Source organism: Haemaphysalis longicornis, unplaced genomic scaffold (assembly GCF_048455015.1).
Source record: "Haemaphysalis longicornis isolate Haplotype H1 unplaced genomic scaffold, Haemaphysalis longicornis Haplotype H1 scaffold_1, whole genome shotgun sequence".
NCBI classification, from domain to species: domain Eukaryota; kingdom Metazoa; phylum Arthropoda; class Arachnida; order Ixodida; family Ixodidae; genus Haemaphysalis; species Haemaphysalis longicornis.
In genome coordinates, this window is record NW_027526203.1 from 215,429,633 (window position 1) to 215,453,481 (window position 23,849).

The following is a 23,849-nucleotide window of genomic DNA, read 5'->3' on the forward strand; positions in this document are numbered from 1 at the left end:
TGTTGTTATTCAACTTAGAGCTTCAGAAATCGGACTACTGGTGTAGTTTTCTCCTCCTGATTCCAAATCTGTAATCAGTTTTTATATAAGTGCAATAGTTTGTGAGTTATGCTGCAAATAATGGTAAAACTTGATTAGTTTTCCAGGAAATTTTGCGCATACTAGCTCCTTTTGCTCCCTATTAGCCATAGAGTGCCGATATCTAGCTAGAAATTGTGCTCAAACTTTGAAACTATGAAAAAAATATCTGTGCAGCAAAGTACCCTTTTTTCGCCACTCGACTACGATTTAATTTATACATAGATATTATTTAGGGGGAATTCACACCATTCCTTGTGGAGTGACAAGGCACTGATGCCCGAGTGAGACTGCTAGTCAATGCCATGGTCCTTCTGGGGCAAATGACAGGCTTCTCATGACCTTTTAACACACCGATACAACAGCTGCTGCTGCTGTCTAGGTGCACACCCCACAAATCAGCCCCCAAATGCCTCTGAAGATGGGCAGCCCCCTGCAGGTCAAGTGGCCTGGAGTTACCAACTGTGTAAGGAAAAGCAGAAAATGACGACCCAAGGATGAACAGCCCGCACATTAGTGCTTTTTGGTGCCATATTTTTGCAACTCAGATGGTCCATCAGGAGTGGCAGCCCAATCAGGTCAAGCATGCGCCAATCGTTACTGGAAACACCGACCAATCTGGCGACCCACCTCGGATGAGCCACTCGCAGTGCGAGTCATTGCGGTAGTTGTCGTTGCCGTCGGTGATGATGCCCCAGGGCGCTGTGAGGATCTTACGGTGGCGGTTGCACGTGTCCGACGGCTTGCCGGCCACTGGGCCCTGAACGCACCACACCAGCAGCAGGAGCAATGGCAGTGACCCAGCTCCACTGGGCAGCACCCAACTGGCCATGGCCTAGCTCATTTTGGCCACCCAATGGACGAGCTTGGCTCACGACGGCTGGGGTGGCCCAGCCGGTGCCAAGGGTCTTCCCCTTCACGGTCACCATCGAGCCACTGGTGGCCCTGCGATCAGGAATGGCCGCTGATTACGTGCCACTCGTAAGCAGAGGGTACTAGCAGGAAAAGCGCTGTTACATAAACTCGTTTGCCGCACTGGGGCCATGCGCCCCGTTTCCATTGCAGGCATCCCCGCATCAGCCAGATGAAAAAGGCGGGTCTCAGCTCAAGCTGGACAAACCGCACCAACCTGTTACTGATAGAGGAATGGCAAGGAACACTGAAATGGAAGATGCTTTGAAAATACGAGTGCGAACAATGCGCTCTGTTTGCTGCAAGGTTATTGAAGGGGTGCTGACGCCCAGACGGTTTGTGCACGACACCTCCGAAATTTTCATATTCTGACTGAACTACAATATTGCAAATGTCAAGAATAAAGAACACCGAAGAAAATTGGGGGGCCTACAATGCGGCATCATGCACAGACCTGCCAAGCGTCGGCACTCCTTCAATTAACCTGTACGGGGTAGAGGTGCAATTCATCATGAACAGCCACGAGTAGTGCACATTTCCTGGGGTCTTGAACTCCCCAAATGCCTAATCATGGATGCACAAGTAGTGATTGACAGTTTTTGATATTTTTAGAAACATTCTTTCATGTCAGTCCCAAGTTATTTTCTACAGTGTGACATCGTTTCTTGCGAACTCAATGTCCAATAAAGCGAGTTGGAACTTTGCACTTGACCGTCGGGACGTCTGCTGTTCCAGTGTTCCCTTTTTCCGTTCTTTCATGAAATCCAGTATGAAGCACAAATTAACCCCTTTCCTAGTGCTACTTACCACAGCTCATGGCTCTTGGTAAGTGTTAGTGTGGTTCTCTAGAGAAGCAAGGCTATTCTTCAAAACTATACTACACTTTTATACTAATGCTGTTAAAAATGCCGCTTAAACTAACGCTTCTGAAATCCTCCAAAGCTGCAATTTGCTTGTCGGTCCACAGAGTGCACTCTGTCTATTGCCACTAAAGCCGAATGCCAGAACTACTGCTGCCCCTGCAAATCTAATGGCCACTGTTCTTCCCTGTTAGATCAATGCATCATTGTGAGAAAGTTTCCCTTGAAATACAGCTTTAGGTACCCCTTCAAGCTGATTAATATCCATAAAAAGAAAATTCCACAGCTGGACCATTCATGCGATGGCAGATAACCCAGTGATGCTGTTTCGGTTTCACTGGGTTGCACACATTCTCAAAAACAAAAAGATCGAGGACAGCTAAGCAGTTCTTACGGATTATGAACGTGAAAGCATGACTGTGCGGTGAAGCACCAGACACCTTGCTTCCGCCTTGCTGCCTGAGGCACTTTGCTTTGCAATCTGCCTTAACGCTTTCAAATGTTTCATTCTGCTTCCTTCGCATCAGGTTACTGCTCATTCCTGCCACTGTATGATGGGAGAGTTGACAATAGTGGTGAATTTCGCTGCTTGCATGTTTGCTCGTTTGGTTGCTGCTGTTTTTTTCCACACTCTTCACCTGCGGTGTACGGGCGTGTGCAGCCAGCTCTTTAAGCCCATGCTACGGAATTTCTCCTATGAAACCTTCTTGCCGCAACCTTACTGCCTATCACATTTTTTGCGCATGGACATTTCCCGGCTCAGGTAGCATGCCGGAAATGCATGCTACCGGGGAACGCATGCAGGGCATGCATACAGGGGCTAGAAGTAAACAGCTTCACTGTTAAAAAAACAAAAAACAAAAACAGGTGAAACAGTGTTGACCAGCTTCCTGGAACAAGGGAATAAGGAACTATTATTCAGGGTGAGTGCCTGTGGTACCGGCCAGAAACGTCTCCAATGCGCTGTTATGCTATCCACAAGACGTGCAAGAACGAAGGCACCTTGCAGCAGAAGTGACAGCCTTAAACAATGCACTGCTCTGACTGGAGAAACGCTTTCGGTACTAGCCTTGTGCTAGTACCGAAAGGGTTGTGCTAGTAGTCTCTCAGTGCTAAGAGACTTTTTCAAGGCACCGCAGATGCCTCATGCATTGCCCCATGCCCACCTGTGAAAGCTTACTTCATTTCTGTAAGCCTGTGGAGCCCCACTGTACTGTCTGTAATTAGATTTAGTGCTCATATGTCTCACTCTTTTTAGCTCATACCAGCACAGGCTAGGATTGTAGAAATGTGGTGCGGCCTTTATTAGCTTTATAGCTTGCGAGTATAACTTTTCTCCCTCAGTTTACTATTCATGTCAGTTAGGTTTACATGTGTTTTGGTTGGTTACTGCGTAGATGTCCCGTTTTATTATGCAGCTCATCTTATGATGACTTTCAATGGGGTGGCTCGAGGAAGATGACCTCCCAACCTTTCTAGGTGCTGCCATGTAGAGCTACTACCACTACTTTTCCAAATAAACATTGGCTAAAGCCCAGCTGCAAGCCTGTTTGTCCCACCTAAAAAAGTTCACCACACTAACATGCACTGAACTCGCACAACTCCAGCACCTCAAAAAGCAAGACCAGTTACTTCCAACACTCGGAGTAAACAACTCATTTTCATAATAGATCAACTAGCACAAAAGACAGGACACCAAGAAGAGACAGACCAACCACGAGACTAATTGCCTCAGTAAGCAATAAACTGACTTCTTGAGGCATACACTATATTTTTATAGTGATGCAACTATAGTGGGACATGGGCATGCATATCACTTTCTTATTCTGGACCAAAAAAAAAAACAAGATGTGTGTTGTTTTAAAGCAAAGCTTTTTACCTCTACCCCCCAAGGGTACTTTCACGACCGTTGGTGTCACCAGAAAACTCCAGCGAACAAATAAAAGAATGTGCTGGCACCGCCCGGAATCGAACCCGGAACTAATAGACTAACAAACGAGAGCCCGTTGTCTTACCAATTTAGCTACGAGGCCACGCGAAGACGGGGAAGACAGGTGGTGTACTCACCAAGCACATCTATGGGTTTACCCCCTGCGTTTTCGCTGAATGCCACGTGAAAGCGTCACGCGACCACTAATGCCCATCTAGCGGCCCTGTGCACACTTTGCTCATTGGCTAAGAGTTACAAAAATTAAAGGAAGCTCACACCAATGCATGGAATCGCACTTCTAGTACAGCAATGTGCTAAAGCCTGTGGCCTCCAGTGTTCACGTAAAAAATCACAGCTCCTTGTCGTCCACCCTCACGCCAAATCAAGGAATACATTCAAATACTCCTTGATGGCCAGGCCATCACTCCAAGCCCCAGCATCAAGATACTGGGCCTACATCTCGAGGCTAACACCAAGAGTGTCGTCTCCCTGCAGCGCCTCAAAAACAGCATTAATCAAATCATACACATGATCAGGCGAGTTGCCACCAAGAAGTGTGGCCTAAAGGAATCCGGTACCGTTCGATAAATTGAAGCTTTTGTCCTCTCGAGAGTTACTTACGTCAACCCCGTGTCTTCCTCTGAACAAGGAAGACATAGAGATGCTTTATATAATGCTTAGAAAGGCGGTCGAGCAGGCCATTGGTCTTCTCATGAGTGCATCCACACACAGGCTGCTTAGCACGGGGCTCCGCAACACGGTGTAAGAGCTGATAGAAGGCCATCTTTCTAACCAGAAGGTCCGACTCAGAAGTGCGGGGGGTAACCGCATGCTTCACCAGATTGGCTGGGCAACCCAGAATGTCACTCCGCTTGACGTACTCACAGACTCTTGGCGACTAAAACTAAAGATGCTCCCTTTGCTTAGAAATATGAGCCCCTCACATGACGAGGGTCACCGAAAAGCACGGGCTCAAGCGCTAAACACCACCCTCGATGGGGATCATGCAGTTGTTTAACACAGACGCCTCCAAACTTTGAGGGCAGCAATACGCCATCATCGTGGCTACCTCCAGAACCAACCTCCTTGCATGTACCTCGCTTAGGACCCAAGAAATGACGGCAGCCGAAGAGGCAGCCATCACCCAGGCTCTCACTCAACCAGGGGTTCGGAGGGTAGTCACCGATTCCCAGCAAGTCTACTGGAATTACCAGTCGGGTTGGGTGTCCTCACCTGCACTTTGCGTGCTAAAAAACCACTCTCCAAACGGTTCCATTCAGCTCATCTGGACACCCCCTCACGCTTCAATGGAGGGTAACAAATACGCTCACCCAACAAGCCTGCGCTTTTGATTGATTGTGGGCGTTTAACGCGCCGACGCAACGCAGGCGATGAGGCGCGCCGTAGTGGAGGGCTCCGGATTAATTTTGACCACCTGGGGATCTTTAATGTGCGCCGAAATCTCGTTCACACGGGTGTTTTTGCTTTTCGCCTCCATCAGAAAAGCGGCCGCCGCGGCTGGGAATCGAACCCGCGACCTCGTGCTCAGCAGCGCAACACCTTAGCCACTGAGCCACCGCGGCGGGTAAGCCTGCGCTTTTACCTTCCGTGCTATGGAGCTGCACGAGAACAGTCACCGCTTGTCACATTCAGGGAGATAACCCAGCATTATCGCCTTCTGAAACAGACCGTACCTTCGCCTTATCCTGACCTTTCCAGATAACAACAAACTATTCTAGGGCTCATACAATCCGGGCTCCTTCCCACAGCCTACGCGTCTTCAATTAATGCATCCAAATCGCTACGACGCTGAATGTAAATTTTGCTCAGAAGTAGGAACACTCCGCCCCGTAATCGGGGTGTTCGACTTTAGCCCTGAGCACCCTCCTCCCTTTCCGTCAACTACCCAACAAGAGCAATGAGAGATGCTGCTATCCAGGCCCTCTCTACCTACCCAGCTTCAGCGGGTGGACAGAACACAGGCCGCGCGGACTGCATATGGGCCCCACAGAAGAAGAAATCACTCCCCAGGGCTGCACTCTAGGCCGTTCAGAAATCTGAACAGTATTTCTTCCTCCTCCTTCTCTGCCGCAAATCTTGTCACCTCCGTCCGCGGTGCAGAGACGGAGAAGTCAGATCGTGTAACACCGGGTTGGAGCTTTAAATTTATAAAAGACGTTTCCAATCTTGTGCTACAGCAATACAACTCGACCAAAGACCATTCATGCACCATGCATTGATTTAACCTTACCAAGAATATCTCTTTGAAGTAATAAATGGTGTGGTTAAGTGCATTTCACTTTTCTCTGGTTTTACTATTTGTAGAGCGATGTGAGTGAATTTAAGTGACGTCGCATAGGTAATCGTTATGTGTGCCATTTGCAGCTTTGCTTTCCAACCACATTCACGGGGTGGATTGGCGCGATGTTTTTTTTCATCTCTCTCGTTTCACCAAAACGAATTGAGATATGCTTCAGAACATGTAATTTTGCACTAAAATTTTACTGTGAACATTTCAGTTCATGGCATCTTGTCTTCCTCAGTCAGTGTTCCAAGCAATGTACATTTCTGCAGACGTTTAAGGGTAGCTGTAAACCATGAAGTTGGGTTGTCTCTCCTTGCCGCTGGCCTGTCTTTTGTTTTTAAATATCTGCGAGCAAATCAGATGTTGTTCAATTCTTTGTATCACAACAATTCATCTGTCAGCCCGCAGGCTCAAACAGTTTTGTTTTCCCATGACAATTTTTAGTGTATGCTCATGCAGATAAAACCTGCCCTGCCACAGCCCACACCAAGCGAGAGGTTGCTTATTAACTATAGGTCAGCCCAGAAGCCACTGCTGTAATGCTAGCTCAAGCATTTTTCCCCCAGTTATGCTACTATAGCACAGCTCACGAAGCTGCAAGTGCAAGAATAATGCTCAATAGTGGTGCGCCTTCACAAAGAACTGCGACTCCAGGACTTAACTTATACTAATGCCCTTGGAGGTACATTACAAAAACACAACACAAGAAATGAAGGCACAAGCACAGCCCAAAAAAACATGACACAAGAAGAGAAGGCACAAACGCGGTGCTGTAAGAGCACTGTATTTGTACCCTTTTCTTTTCTTGTGCTGTCATTAGGCACAGTGTACCAAATCGCCCAATCGTCTATTCTAGGTGTATTAACACCCGTGCTTGTGAAGAAGTGATGCGATTTCTGTCATGGCGACAAAAATTGGTAGAGACCAAACGACAAAAGTGATCACCAGGTGACGAAAGCGACAGAAGTCGAGCCGCTTCGTCGCAAGTGTGAACAGGCCTTTACACTTTGCATAGCATTTGACGACCTATCTGCTATGAAAAAGCACATCCCGTCCAGCACCAATGTAGTGAGACAGAGCCGCACCCCAATCCAAGTAAAAACAAGTGGCACGATAGTCATTTGTTTGTGAGTGATTTGCTAATTGACCCAGATGTCATGGATAGTTATTAAATGATCTGCTATACAAAGCTTCAAAGCAGCGAAATTCTTGAAACTAAGTAGCATTTTGCTTTTACAATTTTTCAATAAGGTGTACCACTTGCAGAAGAATACCGCTAATGACAGGCGAACCGTCAGGACCGCCGCACAGGAGTAGAGAACTTTGGCATGGCAGCTATTTTACACGTTGTTGGCGACTTGGCATTTGGACGCGCAGGTTGTGGCATTACCTAACCGTTCAAATGACGCCCGCTTACCACACATTACTTCGTTTTTCTCGCCCCCGAGTGACGGTAGTTCAAGCTGCGGCAGCCTTACCTCTGAGGCACTACACAGATTAGAAAGTGCCTAGCTGGGAAAAACGTCCGACGCTGTGCTAAGCGCATTCTAAACGTATCTTTCAGGTCAAACCGGCTGCACAAAACGCTACCAAAAAAGGCACACGAGCCATTAGCGCCTGCATACGCAGCTACTTGGACAAAGAAATTGTAAATCTGCGCGAGTTCCGACTCCCAGTTATTTTTACCTCGACCGTACACATGCATCCCCGCGCGGACGAATTCCCACGCCTTCAAACTGTAACAACTTCGATTCACTTTGTTTTTAAACTGACGCATACAGCGTTGACTTTGTAGGGGGCAAGAAGCTCGACTACATGCGCTCAATTACGAGCAAACCGCGGCCGGAAGTTCGCGAACTTTTCTTCGGTTGTTTTTCTCGCACGCGGAAGTTAGCCGCGCACATCAAGCGAAGAGTGAGCAATGAATTTGTGCTGCATAAGGTAGGTAACCCTCTGCGGCGATCTGCTCCCAGAACATGTCAAAACCGCCAACTAGTTCAAGAACAGTTACGCACCAGATGACAGCGACCCATATTGCGATGCCCCGCTCCAGCGATGCGCTTCGTCCAGTGCATCCAGTGGCGGTTCAGGGAAATCTACGATCATCGAAAGTTACCATAACCGGAGCTTTCAAATAATTCTGGGCTTCGCAAGGTCACGGTGTTTGGGTACAGCACAGCTGACAGTGAGAAAGAAAAAATAAAGGCATCCGTCGGAGACACTCGCTTTGGAGCGAAGACGGACCGATCACTAGCAATCACCATTCGCTGGTACGTGCACGAGTTGTCGCCCGACTTTTCTTGTCACACAGCCCACAATCGCCGGGCTCGACCGAACCGCAATAACAAAGCGAATGTCATTGCAGTTTCCTACAACACACGCACAGCCACAGAGTAAAAAGTGAAGTAACAACATCATAACAAAAACCTAGCAAGAGGAACCAGCGGAACTGACACGGATGATAGCAGTGATGGGAAGTCTCAGTTATCGGCGCTGTTCTTTTTAAATTTCAGAATAAGATGTAGAATAAATTATAAGCACTCAAGCCTTTAAGTTACTTTTTTTTTTGCAACCACGCTATAAGAAATGATATTTTCAGGCAGCAACTGTTTCGCAAAAAGCGAGCAAACAGCCAGTCGAGAGCCAACTGCTGCCGAAATCAGCCGCAGCCACAACACAACGCTGTCTGAAAAAATGGCTCTGGTCTACGTGTTACCTCAGCTCTTGTTAGCACCGCTAATTGTAAGTATCTAACGTCGTAGATCTCCTAGACAAAGACAGGTTAATGCATACTTAATTTTGACGTTCGAGAAATGGTATATAAATTTGTTGCGGGCTTTAGCCGTTCGTAAACTGGCTCGTCGATGGTAAACTTATTGAGCATTACAACAGCTGATTTTGCGCCATAACCCCGGTCAAGCGTCAGCAAGTTGTCTTGATTGACGGTTTAGTTGCCAGATTTTGCCCGCTTCGTAGTGCGGTTTTTGCTACACACCGTCGAAAACTCCTACCAGCCTTAGTCATTTTGTCGCCTCTTTTCAGGCGTCAGCGTTGGATTTAACCGGCGGCCTTTCAGCGGAGGACTGCCTCGCGCGCGGATTCAGGAAGCCCGACCTGATATGCTCCTCCTGTAGAAGTTTGTCGAACTTCGACCTTGACTTCTTAAAAGAGGACTGCGGCAAATGCTGCGTCCAAACCGAGGAGCGGGGCACCGCAAAGGTAAAACACCTGCGCTGCGCCGTTATCATTGTGCAGTGTATAACCGTCGTTGCAAGTTTTTAACGGTGCTTGTTCTCTCTTGTTTTACTTTTTCAACACAACGAGGCGTTTGAAAGAAAGGTAGGCATATGCAGTCTCGATGTTTGCATTTCTGAGTGTGTATCTGCTGCCGTTTCTGCCTTGTGTCGTTGGCAGGAGGCGTAAAGGAGGCTCGCTTCAGTAAAATGTAAACATTTGGCACAGAACACCTGGCTAATGGCCACTATTAGCGCTGTTATAAACGAAGCTTGTTTGAACGGAGATATTTTGTGGTAACAGTAAAACGCCAGCCGGCGGTGAAGTTAAGGAAGGCATTATCATACAAGTTCAAGCGGTTTAAATTTCAGGCTTTACAAAATCTGAAGGCTGTTTTAAACAAGTTCATAAACAGCGTAAATAGAATTATCAAGCGTTGTCCTCTAGCCCTTGCATGCTGCGCGGCCTGTTCTGACCACTTTGACATCAATCATCTTGTATCCAAGTCTAGAATACTAGAGTTCTTATTAACTGGAAGTACTAAGCTATAACCAGGAATGCCGCTAACAGGAGTGACTGGCAGCAGCATTGGACCCTTGTTGCAGTGCTTACTGCTTACCAGTGCACAGTGCGGTCCACTGTTAAAGGGAACCGGCGAGCGCATGGCCGCAGTGCTCCGCGCGCGCACCGGTGACGAGGAGTGGCGCGAATCGGAAGCAGCCTGCACAAGCGCACTGACCGAACGAGGTGGGAGCAGCTGCGCGTCGTTTGCTACAGCGTGCCACTGGGCTGCTCAGCTCCCAAAAGCTGGGTCACCCCCTACTCGAAGAATGGGATCAAAAGAAAAAAAACGGAATACATTTTTTGTTCTCACAGTGAAAATAAATAACCGCACTCTCCTGCAGCCTGCGTTTTTTTAATGTATTATACTTAAAAAAGCTCCTCCTTTTCCTCCACCCCTTGGTCAGCATTGTATTTTATGCATTTCCCCTTTTGTTAGGTTAGCCTGAGCCACGGTGGCCTGAGCTCAGCCATGGTGTGGGAAGCAGCTTGAAATTGTTGCGGAACACAACATTAAGGTACCTCGACGAGGCATTTTTAACAGCGGAGCTGTTCTAGACCTGGCTTTGGCATCCGTATCTGTTGGTATTGTGTCACGCGCCCTCCGGAGCAGGTTTGTCTGCCCCCCCCCCCCCCCCTCCAAAAAAAATAATTCCCAGTATAGAAAAATATAAAAAAAGTCCAGGTCCTAGTGTCTTCATATTTTGATAAAAGACGACTTACATCGCCCCCTGAAAAACGTCTTCCCAGCAATGCATTTGTGTTTAGAGGGGAAGCCGAATATAAAAAAAAAAGAAATCAATGTAAGTTGCGTTTTGCAAGCTGGCTTTCCCACATTGCCTGTTGAGCAGGGAAGCATGGCCATCTGCGGAAGGAGTATGATTACAGAAAACGGCTGTAACTCTTGTGTTATCAAAAGTATGTTGAAACAAATTATATGACAATCAGCCACTAATACGACTCTGCCATTGCACCGGGTTTCATCTACTTAGTTCACAGTGTAGTAAACATTACAGAAATACTGTCTGCTGGCAATATATGGCCATCTATGGAGGGAGTACATGGCACATGCGAGGACGACCTTGAAATGATAACGTAGATGCACACACAAAGCATCACCTTCTTTAACGGTTGCAATGGCGATGTTCAATCCAAGATGCACCTAAGAAGAAATATAAACGACCTGTCTGCCTTTATTGCTCAACAGAATCATTAGTTTACTGCTTTAGCTATTGTAGAAACGTGGCTAAAAAAACACGAAGAAATATTGCTTCCTGATTACACGATGGTCTCTAACCCGCATGATTCGCACTCCCGTGGCGGAGGCGTCGCACTTTATCTTAAAAACAATTTTGCCTACTCAGTCCTAACAAAAATTACATGCTCTGTACCAGAGATTGAAACACTTTTTATCTTGATGGAACATGGTATCATTCTTGCCGTGGTCTATCGGCCTCCTCGACGATTTTCTTGAGAGACTTAAAAATGTTTTTTCATGCATCACCAGTGAATATAAAAAACCTGCAGTCATTGTTGGTGACGTAAATATCGACACTATGAACGCATCCAATATAGATTACACCAACTTGCTCGAGTCCTATAATTTTCGTAATTTAATCACAAAACCGACACGTGTTACAAGTTGTTCAGAAACCTTAATCGATGATGTTCTAACAAACATTGATGCAGGTGCTGACGCCGGGGTTTATAGTAGTCCGATCTCAGATCACTATCCTGTTTGTGACCATTCATGACTCAGGAACTACAAAACGCAAAATTACAAACTTCGCTAATAATCTGGATTATGGCGTGATACGCAAGCACCTCCTTTCACTGAATCCTGATCTAATATACCGTATTGATGTAAATGAAGAGTTTGAAAACCTCATTGAGACTCTTACCAACATAATAGCCAGCAGTAGCCGATATACACGTGCCCACTCACGCGACAAGCCAATTTGCCCTTGGATGACTAAATAAATTTTAGATGTTATAAAAAAGAAAGATTACTGGTATTATAAATGGAGACATAACAAAAGCAATGAATATTATTTCCGTCAATTCAAACACACCCGCAACAAGACTGTTGCTCTGATGAGGACTCGTAAAAAGGAATTTTTTTCGAGCCTCATCACACACGCCTCTGGCAACACTAAGAAAATATGGAATATTTTAAAAGAAGTTATAGGACACTCCCAGAAGGTACACTGAGCCCCTGACAATGTTACTCAAACAACGGTTGAAACCTTTAACTATTATTTCACTAGTGTTGGCCCTGACTTGGCGGCCAAAATTTGCACAAGTAACACACAATTCGATCCTTACACCAATAAGCAACACTTTTGTTATGGAAGACATCGAATTGAATGAAATAGTGGCGATAGTTAACAGTCTTCCCAAAAACAAAGCCGCAGGCCTAGACGGTATCACTGCCCGCCTCATTCAAGAGAACATTGACATACTTGGCCCCATACTATGTAATCTATTCAACCACTCACTCCTTGATGGTATATATCCATCACGTCTGAAAATAGCAAAAGTTACTCCTGTATTTAAGGAAGGTGACCGATCTGAGCCATCCAGTTATCGACCAATTTCAGTTCTAAGTGCTATCAATATTATTTTCGAAAAATTAATTGCAAAACGCGTCCACAAGTTTCTTGAAAAGTACCGCGTCATCTGTCCGCAACAGCATGGATTCCGCCCGCGATACTCTACATCAACAGCTGTGCTCTCACTTACGCAAATGCTTAATACCACCCTGCATAATAATAAACTTGCCGCTGTAGTATTCTTAGATCTTCAAAAAGCTTTTGATACAGTCGATCACAGTATTATGTTGGATAAGCTCAAAAATTATGGCTTCCGAGACAAAACCTTTCATCTATTTTCCAGTTTTCTTACCGACCGTCAGCAAAAAGTGTCCATTAACAATATAACGTCTTCACTACAATACATAACGACAGGTGTTCCACAAGGGTCCGTGCTTGGGCCCTTACTGTTTACCCTCTATGTAAATGACTTGTGTCAAATAATTTCTTCTGAAATGCTCATGTATGCCGATGACACTGCTGTCATATTCACAGCCGATACTGAGGATGAACTTCAGGATAAACTGAACATAGAGCTAGCTAAAATATGAAACTGGTTTTCAACAAACAAACTGACAATCAACACGAAGACTAAATACATGATTTTTCACCCTCCGAGAAAACTTGTAAATTACATTATAATTAAACCGATTATTAACGATAATGCACTTCAACAAACCAGTTCCTTCAAATATCTAGGTATTATCTTTGACAGCAATTTAAATTGGAAGAACCAAATTACTTATGTTTGTTCGAAGGTAGCATCCGGATGCTACGCCCTTTTACAAGCTCGTGATTGTTTTGACGCAAACATCGTGCTTATACTTTACCATGCCTTTATCAGCAGTCACCTGACATATTGTTTAGAGTCCTGGGGTTGGACGTTCACTACGTACCTTAACCCCATCAGACGATTGCAAAAACGTGTGATTAGAATTATGAATTTCGCCAAATACAATGAACACAGTAAGCCTTTGTTTACTCAGCTTCGACTATTACCTTTTGATCACATGCGTGAGGATAAAACAGCTCGAATCACATACAGCATAGTAAGGAACAATCATCCATTTCCTGTCTCCTTATTTAATAGTCCATTACGGCACACAAGAAATTTCAGCCTTAACAATTTCAATCTTCCCCTATACTCATAATGTTTATGGTGAGCGACTTATACAGTACGTTGGCGCGAAAGTGTGGAATAAAATCCCTGTTGACCTGAGGAATGACCATAACTTCTGTAAAAAACTGAAAAATCATTTTCTGTTGTTCTATGCCCATGAGTGTCCCCAACACTAGAAACGTGCTTGTTTTTTTTTTTTTTTCTTCCCTTTTTGATCGCAGCTCGATCACTTGTGTACAGTCGTAAAATTCGCGGCTTTTCTTCTTCTTTTTTTTTTTTTCTCAAATAGTCATCACGTGTTATGTTGGTATTGGTTGTATTAATTGGTATTGGTTGTATGTTGGTATTGGTTGTATTGGTAGTTACTGTAATCTGACAGTATGTTTGTACGCTGATTGATAACAATGAGACTGCTTATAACTATGTATTTCCGAATTTGGACCCACAACTAGCCTTTGGCTAAGGGTACAATCACTGTTTGCAAATATTATGTACCTGTGCTTGAAATAAACCAATGATTGATTGATTGATTGAGTACGGTTACAGAAAACGGCTGTAGCAGGTGACACGCCGCTGCTCCCGCCTCGTGTGGTCAGTGCGCTTGTGCGGGCTGTCTCCAATTCTCACCACTTCTCGGCGCCAGCGCTTCGCAGAGTGCTGCGGCCACGTGCTCGCCGGTTCCCTTTAACAGTGGACCGCACTGTACACTACTCTGTACATACTTAGTATAACAAAAAATGGAGTAAAAATACACTGTCCTACTAAAAATACTGATTGGCTTTAGACCAAGTTTGCATACAATACAAAGTGCAAAAGATACTAACTGCACTTCCTGCGCTGTGAGGGCTTTTTTCCACTTGGAAATTATGTCGCATTAGAAATGTTTGAATTGGAGTAATTTGTCTTTCATTATGGATGTTTGCATCTGCGTGAATTAATGAGGATGGTTTTGTGCACGTGAAACTGCGAATAGGCATGATGATGGAGGTGTGAAAGGTTTGGTCATCAGCTGAGATGCAGAAATGTCCCTGATGGGTCACTAGCCTCCCCTCCACGTGACCTTTGTGCTCATTGCTACCTTGCGCCTGCATTCTTGAATTGCAGAGGTATGCCCGTGCGGTGCTGGAAGTGTGTGCTTGCAAGTTTGGCCACATGCCTCAAATTGAAGGTAAGAGAGGCCATACGCTGTCGTATCACCATTGTGAACCTTCCTCTGCACACGAGCTCATGTTTGCATAATAAGTCTGGCTGTAATTCTTCACAATGCACCCTGCAAAGCTTCTCACGTAATTGTGTGCATGATCATGCAAATTGTGTTCTACATATTTGGTGTTAAAAAGCAGTGCAGGGTCCCTGTGCACTTTTTAAGAATGTGAAAAGACATGATACTCTGATGAGTACAGGAAATGTGAAGGGGATGTAGCATTTAGAACACTGCAGAAGTTGGGGAGTAGGATTTCAGAGCTATGTGAGTGACCAATGTTTTTAAGATGAGTGTCATTTATAGACCACTTTCCGAGTCAATATGCCATTCTTTTCACTATTGGCATTCGGGTGTGGAAAAACGCATAGGCTGCAGAGGATGTTTCTGTTTTTACTCTGAATAGAGTGATGTCCAAGTAACTGTGAGAGCAACTCGATGGCCATTTTTTGCAGACGAGTTTATGCGGCCAGGCTGACATATCCTGCACGCTGTGTAAAATCAGTATTTGTCACATGGCAAACTGCAGAAACTTTAACTTCTCAAATACACATGTTTATGGTGAAAAGTTGAATGCAGACAGTTGCTAAGCTGGAACAGAAGACAAAATTATACCCGCCGCGGTGGCTCAGTGGCTAAGGCGTTGCGCTGCTGAGCACGAGGTCGCGGGTTCAATTCCAGTCCGCGACGGCCGCTTTTCTGATGGAGGCGAAAAGCAAAAACGCCCATGTGTACGAGATTTCGGCGCACGTTAAAGATCCCCAGGTGGTCAAAATTAATCCGGAGCCCTCCACTACGGCGCGCCTCATCGCCTGCGTTGCATCGGCGCGTTAAACCCCACAATCAATCAAAAGACAAAATTCTTGTAGGTACCCATGACCAGTCCCTCGCGTCCTGCACCTGATGACCAGCTGCGTAGAACAACCGATGTTTCGGATATCTCGATGCGGCAACTCTTACCTCGAGCGACTAGATGAATTGAAGATTTTTATTTTTATTTATTTATTTATTTATTTATATACCTTAAAAGCCCAGAGGGCATTACATAAGGAGGGATAAAAAAACCGGGTACAACATTGTCAACTATACATTTGGTGAGGGAACTGGAACAAAGTGGTGAGTCAAAACAGCATGTAACAAACTTGAAAAGAAGCGAGCACGCATTGTCAACACGCGTAATACACCTTACACGAAAAGAATCGCTACATATCTTCACCGGCTTCTAAATAAGACAATAAAGCAGATTTGAAGCGCAATAGATCAGTGAGGTAGACTATGGCTGAAGGTAGGGAATTCCATTCGTTTATACACAAAGAAAGAGGTGACAACTAGTATTTGTTAGTGCGCGAAAATATTGGTTTAATCTTATGCGCATGGTCGATTCGAGCAGATACGTAAGGAGCAGGGTGAATGAAGCTTCGGGAAAAAGTTGTGTCACTATTATACAAAGAGTGAAAAAAGGAAAGGCGAGACAACTTTCTGCGCATGGCAAGAGAAGGGAGGTTCAAATTATGCTTTAGTAATGAGACACTTTGATAACTAGAGTAACAAGAACAGATGAACCTGGCTGCTTTATTTTGTACTGATTCCAGCATATCAGTCAATATTGCCGTATAAGGGTGCCAGATAGTTGACGCGTACTCCAAGGAAGGCCTGATCAAAGCTTTATAGGCCTGAAATTTAGTGTCTGTGTTTGCACACTTAAGCCGACGCTTCAGGAGACCGAGTTTTTTAAAGAATTTATTAGTAATGTACTTAAAGGAGTACTGACACGAAATTTCTCGCTTTCAGTTTTTATGCTGTAAAGAATACCTATTGGCCCAGTAATTACGAAAATCGAACCGAAAGCCGTCAGCCGCCAACACAGAATTAATTATAGCACGTTTATTGCAACCAATTTCAAATTTGGTCGCCGCGCGGGAAAATGGCCGTTCGAAGGCCAGCCTGCAAACGGGCAGCCTTACGTCACGGTCTCACCTGTGACGTCAGGGACGTTTTTCTTTCCTCCATGCGTTCGCCGCATCGTCTGCTACGATTGCACATGGTCCGCGACTCGCCCGCGCAGTCGACGTGTCTGAATCTTCAGACTCGGATGAGTCACTGCCACCCGACAGACAGAACAACTTTATTTGGCCAGGTTATTAGGCCGGCAATGTCTTTGCCGTCGTCCGTTTTTTAATATCACTGCGGCTCGAACCGGCGCAGACCGTGATAGCAACAGCTTGTCGCCACTCTTCTAATCAACCTGATCACGAAAAAGAAGCTCTACATGCGAGAAACTAGATGTTAGTGTGTTGAAAATTGTGCTAGGAGTTGTTATCAGCGCTGAATTTAAAAGTGGCGTTCAGATATTTGCCGCGATGGTAAGCCTACGCTGACCAGCAGCGGAGGTTCGGCGCTCCGACCCAGCACTGTCGGCACCACGGTGCGGCGAGCGGTCGAAAGATGGCGCCACCTGCGCGCTAGAATCAAAACAGGCCGCGGCAGATATCTTGGTCACCGATCGCAGAAACGGAAATTATTGCCAAAATAAAGCTTCATATGCGAAAAAGGGGATGATAGTGTGGTGAAAAGTTGTGTAAGGGATGGTCATTCTCAGTTGTACAGATACCAGCGATCAAATAGTCGCCACTATACTAAGTTCCCAACACCCAAGGTGACCCGTGCAACCCCGAGCCCGCTGGCTTGGGCGACAGTTCTTGCGGCCGCCGGCGTGCACGAACTCCACGAAGTCCACATTTAGCGCTGTATGTCGTCGCGTGGAAAATAATGCACCTTGGCGTCGTCGATTTGCTCGGGCAGGCTTCCACGAGCAGTACTTCGCATACCGCGAGCTTGCCATAGCACAACTTGGGCGAGCTCGGCGACGCGCACCGCCGCATCGCCGCGGTGCCCGTCGACATCGCGCACCATGCCGTTTTCGGCATGCCGAACACCATGCGCCGGCAACGAACTGAAGAGCAAAGACGTCGAACACGCAACGTTTACAAGCATTGCTCACACAGCTACGCCCACGTCTCCTGCCCAAACGAATACCACCGACAACAGCAGCGCAGGATATCGTTTCCGGTTCTGAAAACGACTATATGACGTCACCCTGAACCGGCCAGACACGTAGGCCAATGTTTCGTCACGCCGAAATCGATTGCGCTAGTGCTGCCGATTTGTGGAAGCTCGCGGCCTGGACAATCAAAATCGATTGTAGATGTGATTCAGGCCTCGGATCGCTGCAAAAATTTCTGTGAGGCATCTGTACAAACTACTGAAGCCAATTATATCATTTTTTAGGTATCAAAATTTGGTGTCAGTACTCCTTTAAGATGACTGTTCCATGTTAAATCATAGCTTAGAAAAATGCCAAGGTATTTTATCGATGACGCCGTCTCAACTATGCTGTCATTAATTGCATATGTGGGAGAAGGGTTGGTTGTACCAGAAGAAAATCTAATGTGTTTGGTTTTTCCAATGTTAAGTTTTATTTGCCACAATCGGCACCACTCCGCGAGTTTCATTAAGTCTGACTGTAGGGTAGAAACGTCGGTTGGTTCGGTTATTTCCCTATATACGACACAGTCGTCCGCGAATAGACGTATTGAAGAGGCAATGTTAGATCCGATGTCGTTAATATAAACCAAGAATAATAAAGGGCCAAGTACAGATCCCTGAGGAACACCTGATTTGATCGGGCTTTTTCTGGAAATTATATTGTTGAATTTTACTGATTGGTGTCGGTTGCATAGGAACTCAGAAATCCATTGTGTCGTTTTTTCGTCAAGTTGAAGGTTACGGACTTTGGCTAATAAACGTTTGTGTTGTACGCGATCGAATGCCTTAGAAAAATCTATAAAGATTGCATCAGTAGGAACAGAGTTATGCACGGATTTATGGAGGTCAGTTAACAGTTCAAATAGTTGGGTATTGCAGGAGTGCTTGTTGCGAAAACCATGTTGGTTTTCGATGAGTAAATTGTTTCTGTTTGCGTGCGCTATAATGTGTGAGTGAAGAATATGCTCTAGTAGCTTGCAAGAAATACACGTTAATGAGATAGGCCGGTAATTGTTAAGAGAGGACTTTTCGCCAGATTTGAATAGAGGTTTAACATGAGCATATTTCCAATCCTCCAGTACACAGCACGTATATTTTTATACACTGGTCTAGCTCTAAATATTAGCTGTATTTAATTTTTACAGCATAAAAATATGTCCCTGAACCAATGATTAGGAACCTTTACTATTTTAGTTATTGTGGAATGCATGTTTGGTTTGACACACAGATTGTACAAAGGTACAGTCTTGGTTAAAATGTTCTAGGCCATGTCAGGTGTTGCTTGGCTACAAAGAATCAAATTGGAAGCTTAACATTCAAGTGTGACCACATAATATTATGGCAGTAAGAATTAAAGATGGTTTTTCCAGTTTTCTGGCATAAAACATTTCATTCGCACTCGACAGGTAAGCTTATATTTTGTAGTCTTTGTGGCCTAATAACTTTTGGTGTGTAGGAAGTTTTGACAAAGGCTCTGCCACAATTGCATTCTGTTTGATATACTCGCGTCAAAGCTAAGGTCAAGGAGCTTTTAAGAGTATTAACTCTTTCCTTATGGCGGGAAAATGGCCGATTTTAAGTGCTTCCACAAAACGTTTTTTTTTTTCTCTTGAGCTACTGGACACACGTAGCCTTGCTATGCATGAAATTGTAGCTTATAGATTGCTCTTTCAAACACAAAGCAGCAGTTTTGTTAAAGGTACAATTACTTACCGTTTATTCGTCAAGTAATCAGAAAAAAGCCCCCAAGAAAAGTATACGAAAAACACAAATTGGCACTTTTACCGAGACTAAAAATTATTTCAGGTATTTTAAGATGTACAAATTGTTCCTACGTTCCTTGGCTATGATTCAATATATAAATCAACAGTGTACACCACGTTTTGAAGTTTTGAGGGCCTGTCAACCTAGCACAACTGACGGCTGTGCCACGCCGCGAGGGCACTCAAGGGTGAGTGAGTCTCTGTAAAATGTGCATCCAAGTATCGTACTTACCCGATTCTAACGCGCACTTTTTTTCCGGAAAAATGGGTCGAAAAATCGCATGCGCGTTAGAATCGGATATGAAACCGAAACAGCGGAAATTTCGTCCCACCCATCGCCATGGCCATGTCCAGATGGCGCTAAAGCTTTTAGCAACATTTTTTCGGACACAGGAAGCATAGGCGCCTAGGCTTTTCTATCGGCGTTCACACAAATCGTCAAATCGTTCCACTTGCGCACTTGATAACAGCAATGGCAGCAGCGGCTCTCACGCGTTCAAAACAAGCGGTCGGCTGAAGCGTGCGCCTCTGGAGAAGCTCGCGGGATGGGCGTGTGAGGCATGGACCACGATCCCATCGGCCATGGCTGAACGTTAGTTCAGAAGTGTGGCATCGCGAACGTGCTTGACGGTACCGAGGACAAGATGTTGTGGTCAGCGAAGAGCGACGGGGAGTGAGATGAGTGAGATTACTTCGGGAAATAAATCACCCGTTTCTCTCGCATTCGTTTTTCTTGCTCACACAGTTCCGTGCGCGTTACAATAGGAGGTACAAGTTTTTTCGGTTTTTTGTCAGGAAAATCGGGTGCGCGTTAGAATCGGGGGCGCGTTAGAATCGGGTAATTACGGTATGCTCTTTTGTGTCCTCGCACAAAATCCTTATCAGTTTGGTGGTAAAAAACAAACAAAATCGAGCGCTCTCGACAAGCATCGCACCGGAACCCTGCAGCGCTAGTCTGACACGAGCGCCAGGTTATCTTGAAGGTGATAGCGCGATACGGCGTGGTGCATTTGGCGAAAATCCCGGCCGTACGTTCTCGAGACCCTAAACACAAAATTAAAACCGCAGTCGTCAGACAAGAAGCACATTTTGTTTAAAAATACAGCGCAGAGTCACTACGACATTACTTCGTCGTCCTAACTGAAATCTGAGGATCCCACATCATTGCTTGACCCCTCACTGCTGCTGGAATCAGAAAAATCGACAGCAGGAGCCGCCGAAGTGCTTGCTACAGCAGTCCAACTGTGCGGAGCGCGGCGCGAACCCGACGCCATTTTTCCTCCTCCTCCCCTCTACCGTCGGTTCAAATTTCTCTTGCTCACCGCCACCACACGAGACACATAAACAAACGAAACCGAAATTGAAAGAGAAGTTGCCAATGAACACACCAGATGGCGATAGTTGTCTGTGGAGCGCGGGTTTCAGATTTTGTGGGAGATTTCAAATCATTGAACGCCGGCTTCCGATTGCCTATGGCGCCGTCGTGAAAGAGTTAAAGAGTCTTCTGGTGCTGAGGCTTTTTTTTATGTCTCAGTTCTGCTGCCTGTATATATGTTGCCTAGAAGGAAGGTTTTTATTGCCAAATAACGTGATGTATGCCCACTTCCGGTGAAAATTTGTCCATATACGTACATGCATCGTACAGTCTCTTTTCCACAATTTCATCCTGGTCAGTATACCCTCCAAGTAAGGTAGAACAGTTTGGTTCTGGGCCTGTTGGTAAATACTTGTGAAAAACGACGAAACACAGTGTTTGAAGATGCGGTGGGAATACACTGGTAGCATAACTAAGATTCATAAAGAAATAAACGCCTGCAGCAGCAAACTTACAACAATCTTCAGTGCTCTTTGACCTTAGCGTGTGCCATGCGCAGCTCTCTCCTTTGTGTACATGTTTTTGAAGGCTAATTTGGTTGTTTTTCCCAAATTAGAAGCAGCAGCCAAGATGAAACATTGAAAGCAGTACAACAAGTGTTGTCACATCCATAGACTGACAGCTCATGTTCTTTCATAAGTGCCAAAACACTTCCAGCTATGAAACAGTGTGCATTCAGACTTTTTGTTAGCCTGGTTGGACAGCCCACCTGGAAAAACCACATTTGTATTTTACATCATTCAAAATTCCTCAGTGCAGAAAACACACACAAGAAAAAACACACTTGTCTATATATCCGGGCTATGCTTTCAGGCTTACCTTGGCTGGCTAACTGTTTAAAGGTGTTCAAAAGTATTGTGCCTTACATTTTGAAAGGAAACTATTTGGATGTCTCTTCCCAGATGTGGGCAGGACAGTCCACCCGTCTTCCTGGAATAATTCTTGTGGGAGAACCTTTTTTTTACTGGTTGCCAGATTGACTCGTGTGAAAGACACTAGGGACATTTTAGCACTCCAGTTACAGAGCACGCTGCTTAAGCACTGCCTTTTTTTACCTTTCCAGCGTTTTGCCGGGGACCCAAGCCGAAGCAGTTCCCCAACCTGACGATCAAGTACCTTAGAGGCGCAGACCCCATAATTAAACTCTACGATGAGGAAGGAGAAGTGCAGGAGGAGCTGAGCATCAAAAAGTGGGACACGGACACTATCGAGGAGTTCCTCTTTGAGCACCTGGCTCCGTGACAGCGCTCTCTGTTTGCTGTGAATGGGCACGAGGGGGGGGGGTCAACATTTGGGCGAAGGGCCTTGAGTCGCCCAAAAAGGCTCGGCAAGTGTTTATGCAGATGACCTTTTTTAGCCTGCTATTGCAGTAAGTGTTGAAATTTCTCCGAGCTGCAAGTCCCCCCATAATGTTGGAAGATTTTTATACAAGTGCTGTATCCCTTGCGTAGCTTTTGGTGTTGACACCTCAGCTTCAGAGAATTTTAGCTGCGCGATTATGCAACTTTACCAAGTTCTCGGCACACTTTAGCACAACTGGAGTAACAGATGTCTTATTGACACATAGTTTTATCTAACTTTTACTTTGTCGGCTAATGCAAGTTTTGAAATCAATGTTGGCAGCACGAAGCACTTATATTTTTTTTGCTTCGGAACTGTTTTTATGTTCGAGGTATAACATGTCTAAGTTTCTTTTAAAAAAAAATTGTTTGATATCTAACTTTTAATTTGTTGGCTAATGCAAGTTTGGAAATCAGTGTTGGCAACACGAAGCACTTATGTTTTTGCTTTGGAACTGTTTTTTCCATTCAAGGTGTAATCTGTCTAAGTTTCTTTTAACAAAAAATGTTTGATAGTTACCTTATTTAAGTACCTTGAGAGTAAGCCTTATACATTAATGTGTTTTTTTGTCTACCAATGCTTTATTTTCGGATACTTTTTGTTGTTTCTTGTTAATTGAATAAATTGTTATACACTGCAGCATAAATGTGGGTCTGAGCATAATAAAAACTTTCGGGTGTTTGATGATTGTCCCTGTTTTTGTTTGCATATGTGTGTCTTGGATTGATGCAACTATATTGATCAGCGATGCAAGCTCCAGAAGCAATAGTCACCAAGTAAAAGCTAAAAGTGTGCAGGAAGCGTAGTGCGTGAATGCTGACAAAATCGAGGCTTCGACTGATGCCTGTCAAGTTGGTAAAGAACAAAGACAATGACTACAAAGGAAAAACAATATAATGGCAATCTGAACAAGGCTGCTGTTTGGGGGGCTGAAATATCGTATTTTTCTTTTGTGGTTCGCATCTTCGTTCTTTAACAAATGCTGCAATGCTGCATGCATATTAGAGCAAACGTGAACTGCATGGCTTATCAATACTAGGCAAAACCTCAAAAACATGAAGGAGCCTGGTGTTGCTTTTGCAATGTCCTTTGATATGTAAAACAGCACAATGAATGATTCAACGATGTGGAATTTTTGCCATTTTGTATCCTCTGTCGGGGTGAGAAACGAAAGCTACAGTAAGGGGCGAGACAGCTGCGCATATTGCCCAGATTTGATACAAACTTGTTTTCCTGCGCCAGGCTGCTCCAAAAGCTTGAAAATTGCAAAAATTACGCCAAACTGCTCCAAAACGCTCCCGTCAGTTTCAGTGGGGGAAAATGCTTACTAACGGCATTATTTTCCACCACCCCCAAGTGTTTGGAGAGGTTGAATTGATTGATCATTCAATAAAAAACCGGCATAAAATTGTCCCCGGGATAGTTTTTTTTTTTCGAAAGTCGCAATGTCGGGTTGCACATGTTATATTCTGTGCGTGTTTACAGTTTTCCCATCGAAAACCATTGCAAAGTCCTGTAGAAAAAATACTTATG

The 23,849-nt window shown here is 45.0% G+C and overlaps 2 protein-coding genes across 2 annotated transcripts in view; one reads left to right on the forward strand and one right to left on the reverse strand.

Moving 5' to 3' along the window:
* Megf8 (multiple EGF like domains 8) overlaps positions 1-8,513 on the reverse strand; it is a 286,005-nt gene extending 277,492 nt beyond the window's left edge. The window contains exons 1-2 of the mRNA XM_077673228.1: positions 8,101-8,513; positions 709-1,023 (exon numbers count right to left, since the gene is read on the reverse strand). Coding sequence (XP_077529354.1) covers positions 709-910 — 202 coding nt within the window. The 5' untranslated portion in view covers positions 911-1,023; positions 8,101-8,513. The remainder of the gene's footprint in view (positions 1-708; positions 1,024-8,100) is intronic.
* Positions 8,514-8,703: 190 nt separating this feature from the next.
* On the forward strand, positions 8,704-23,000 carry LOC144141734 (selenoprotein F). Its single transcript, XM_077673246.1, has 4 exons — positions 8,704-8,827; positions 9,128-9,304; positions 14,696-14,759; positions 22,039-23,000. The coding sequence occupies exons 1-4, from the start codon at positions 8,780-8,782 to the stop codon at positions 22,215-22,217; spliced, it is 468 nt and encodes a 155-aa protein (XP_077529372.1). The 5' UTR covers positions 8,704-8,779; the 3' UTR covers positions 22,218-23,000.
* The last annotated feature ends 849 nt before the right edge of the window (positions 23,001-23,849 follow it).

What these genes read in the sequence shown, in the direction of transcription:
- LOC144141734 (XM_077673246.1), top strand. Translation starts at nt 8,780, where the DNA reads ATGGCTCTGGTCTACGTGTTACCTCAGCTCTTGTTAGCACCGCTAATT. An exon ending in AGGAGCGGGGCACCGCAAAG is followed by an intron (nt 9,305 to 14,695) that starts GTAAAACACCTG and finishes CTTGAATTGCAG; the next exon opens with AGGTATGCCCGTGCGGTGCT. An exon ending in CCACATGCCTCAAATTGAAG is followed by an intron (nt 14,760 to 22,038) that starts GTAAGAGAGGCC and finishes TTACCTTTCCAG; the next exon opens with CGTTTTGCCGGGGACCCAAG.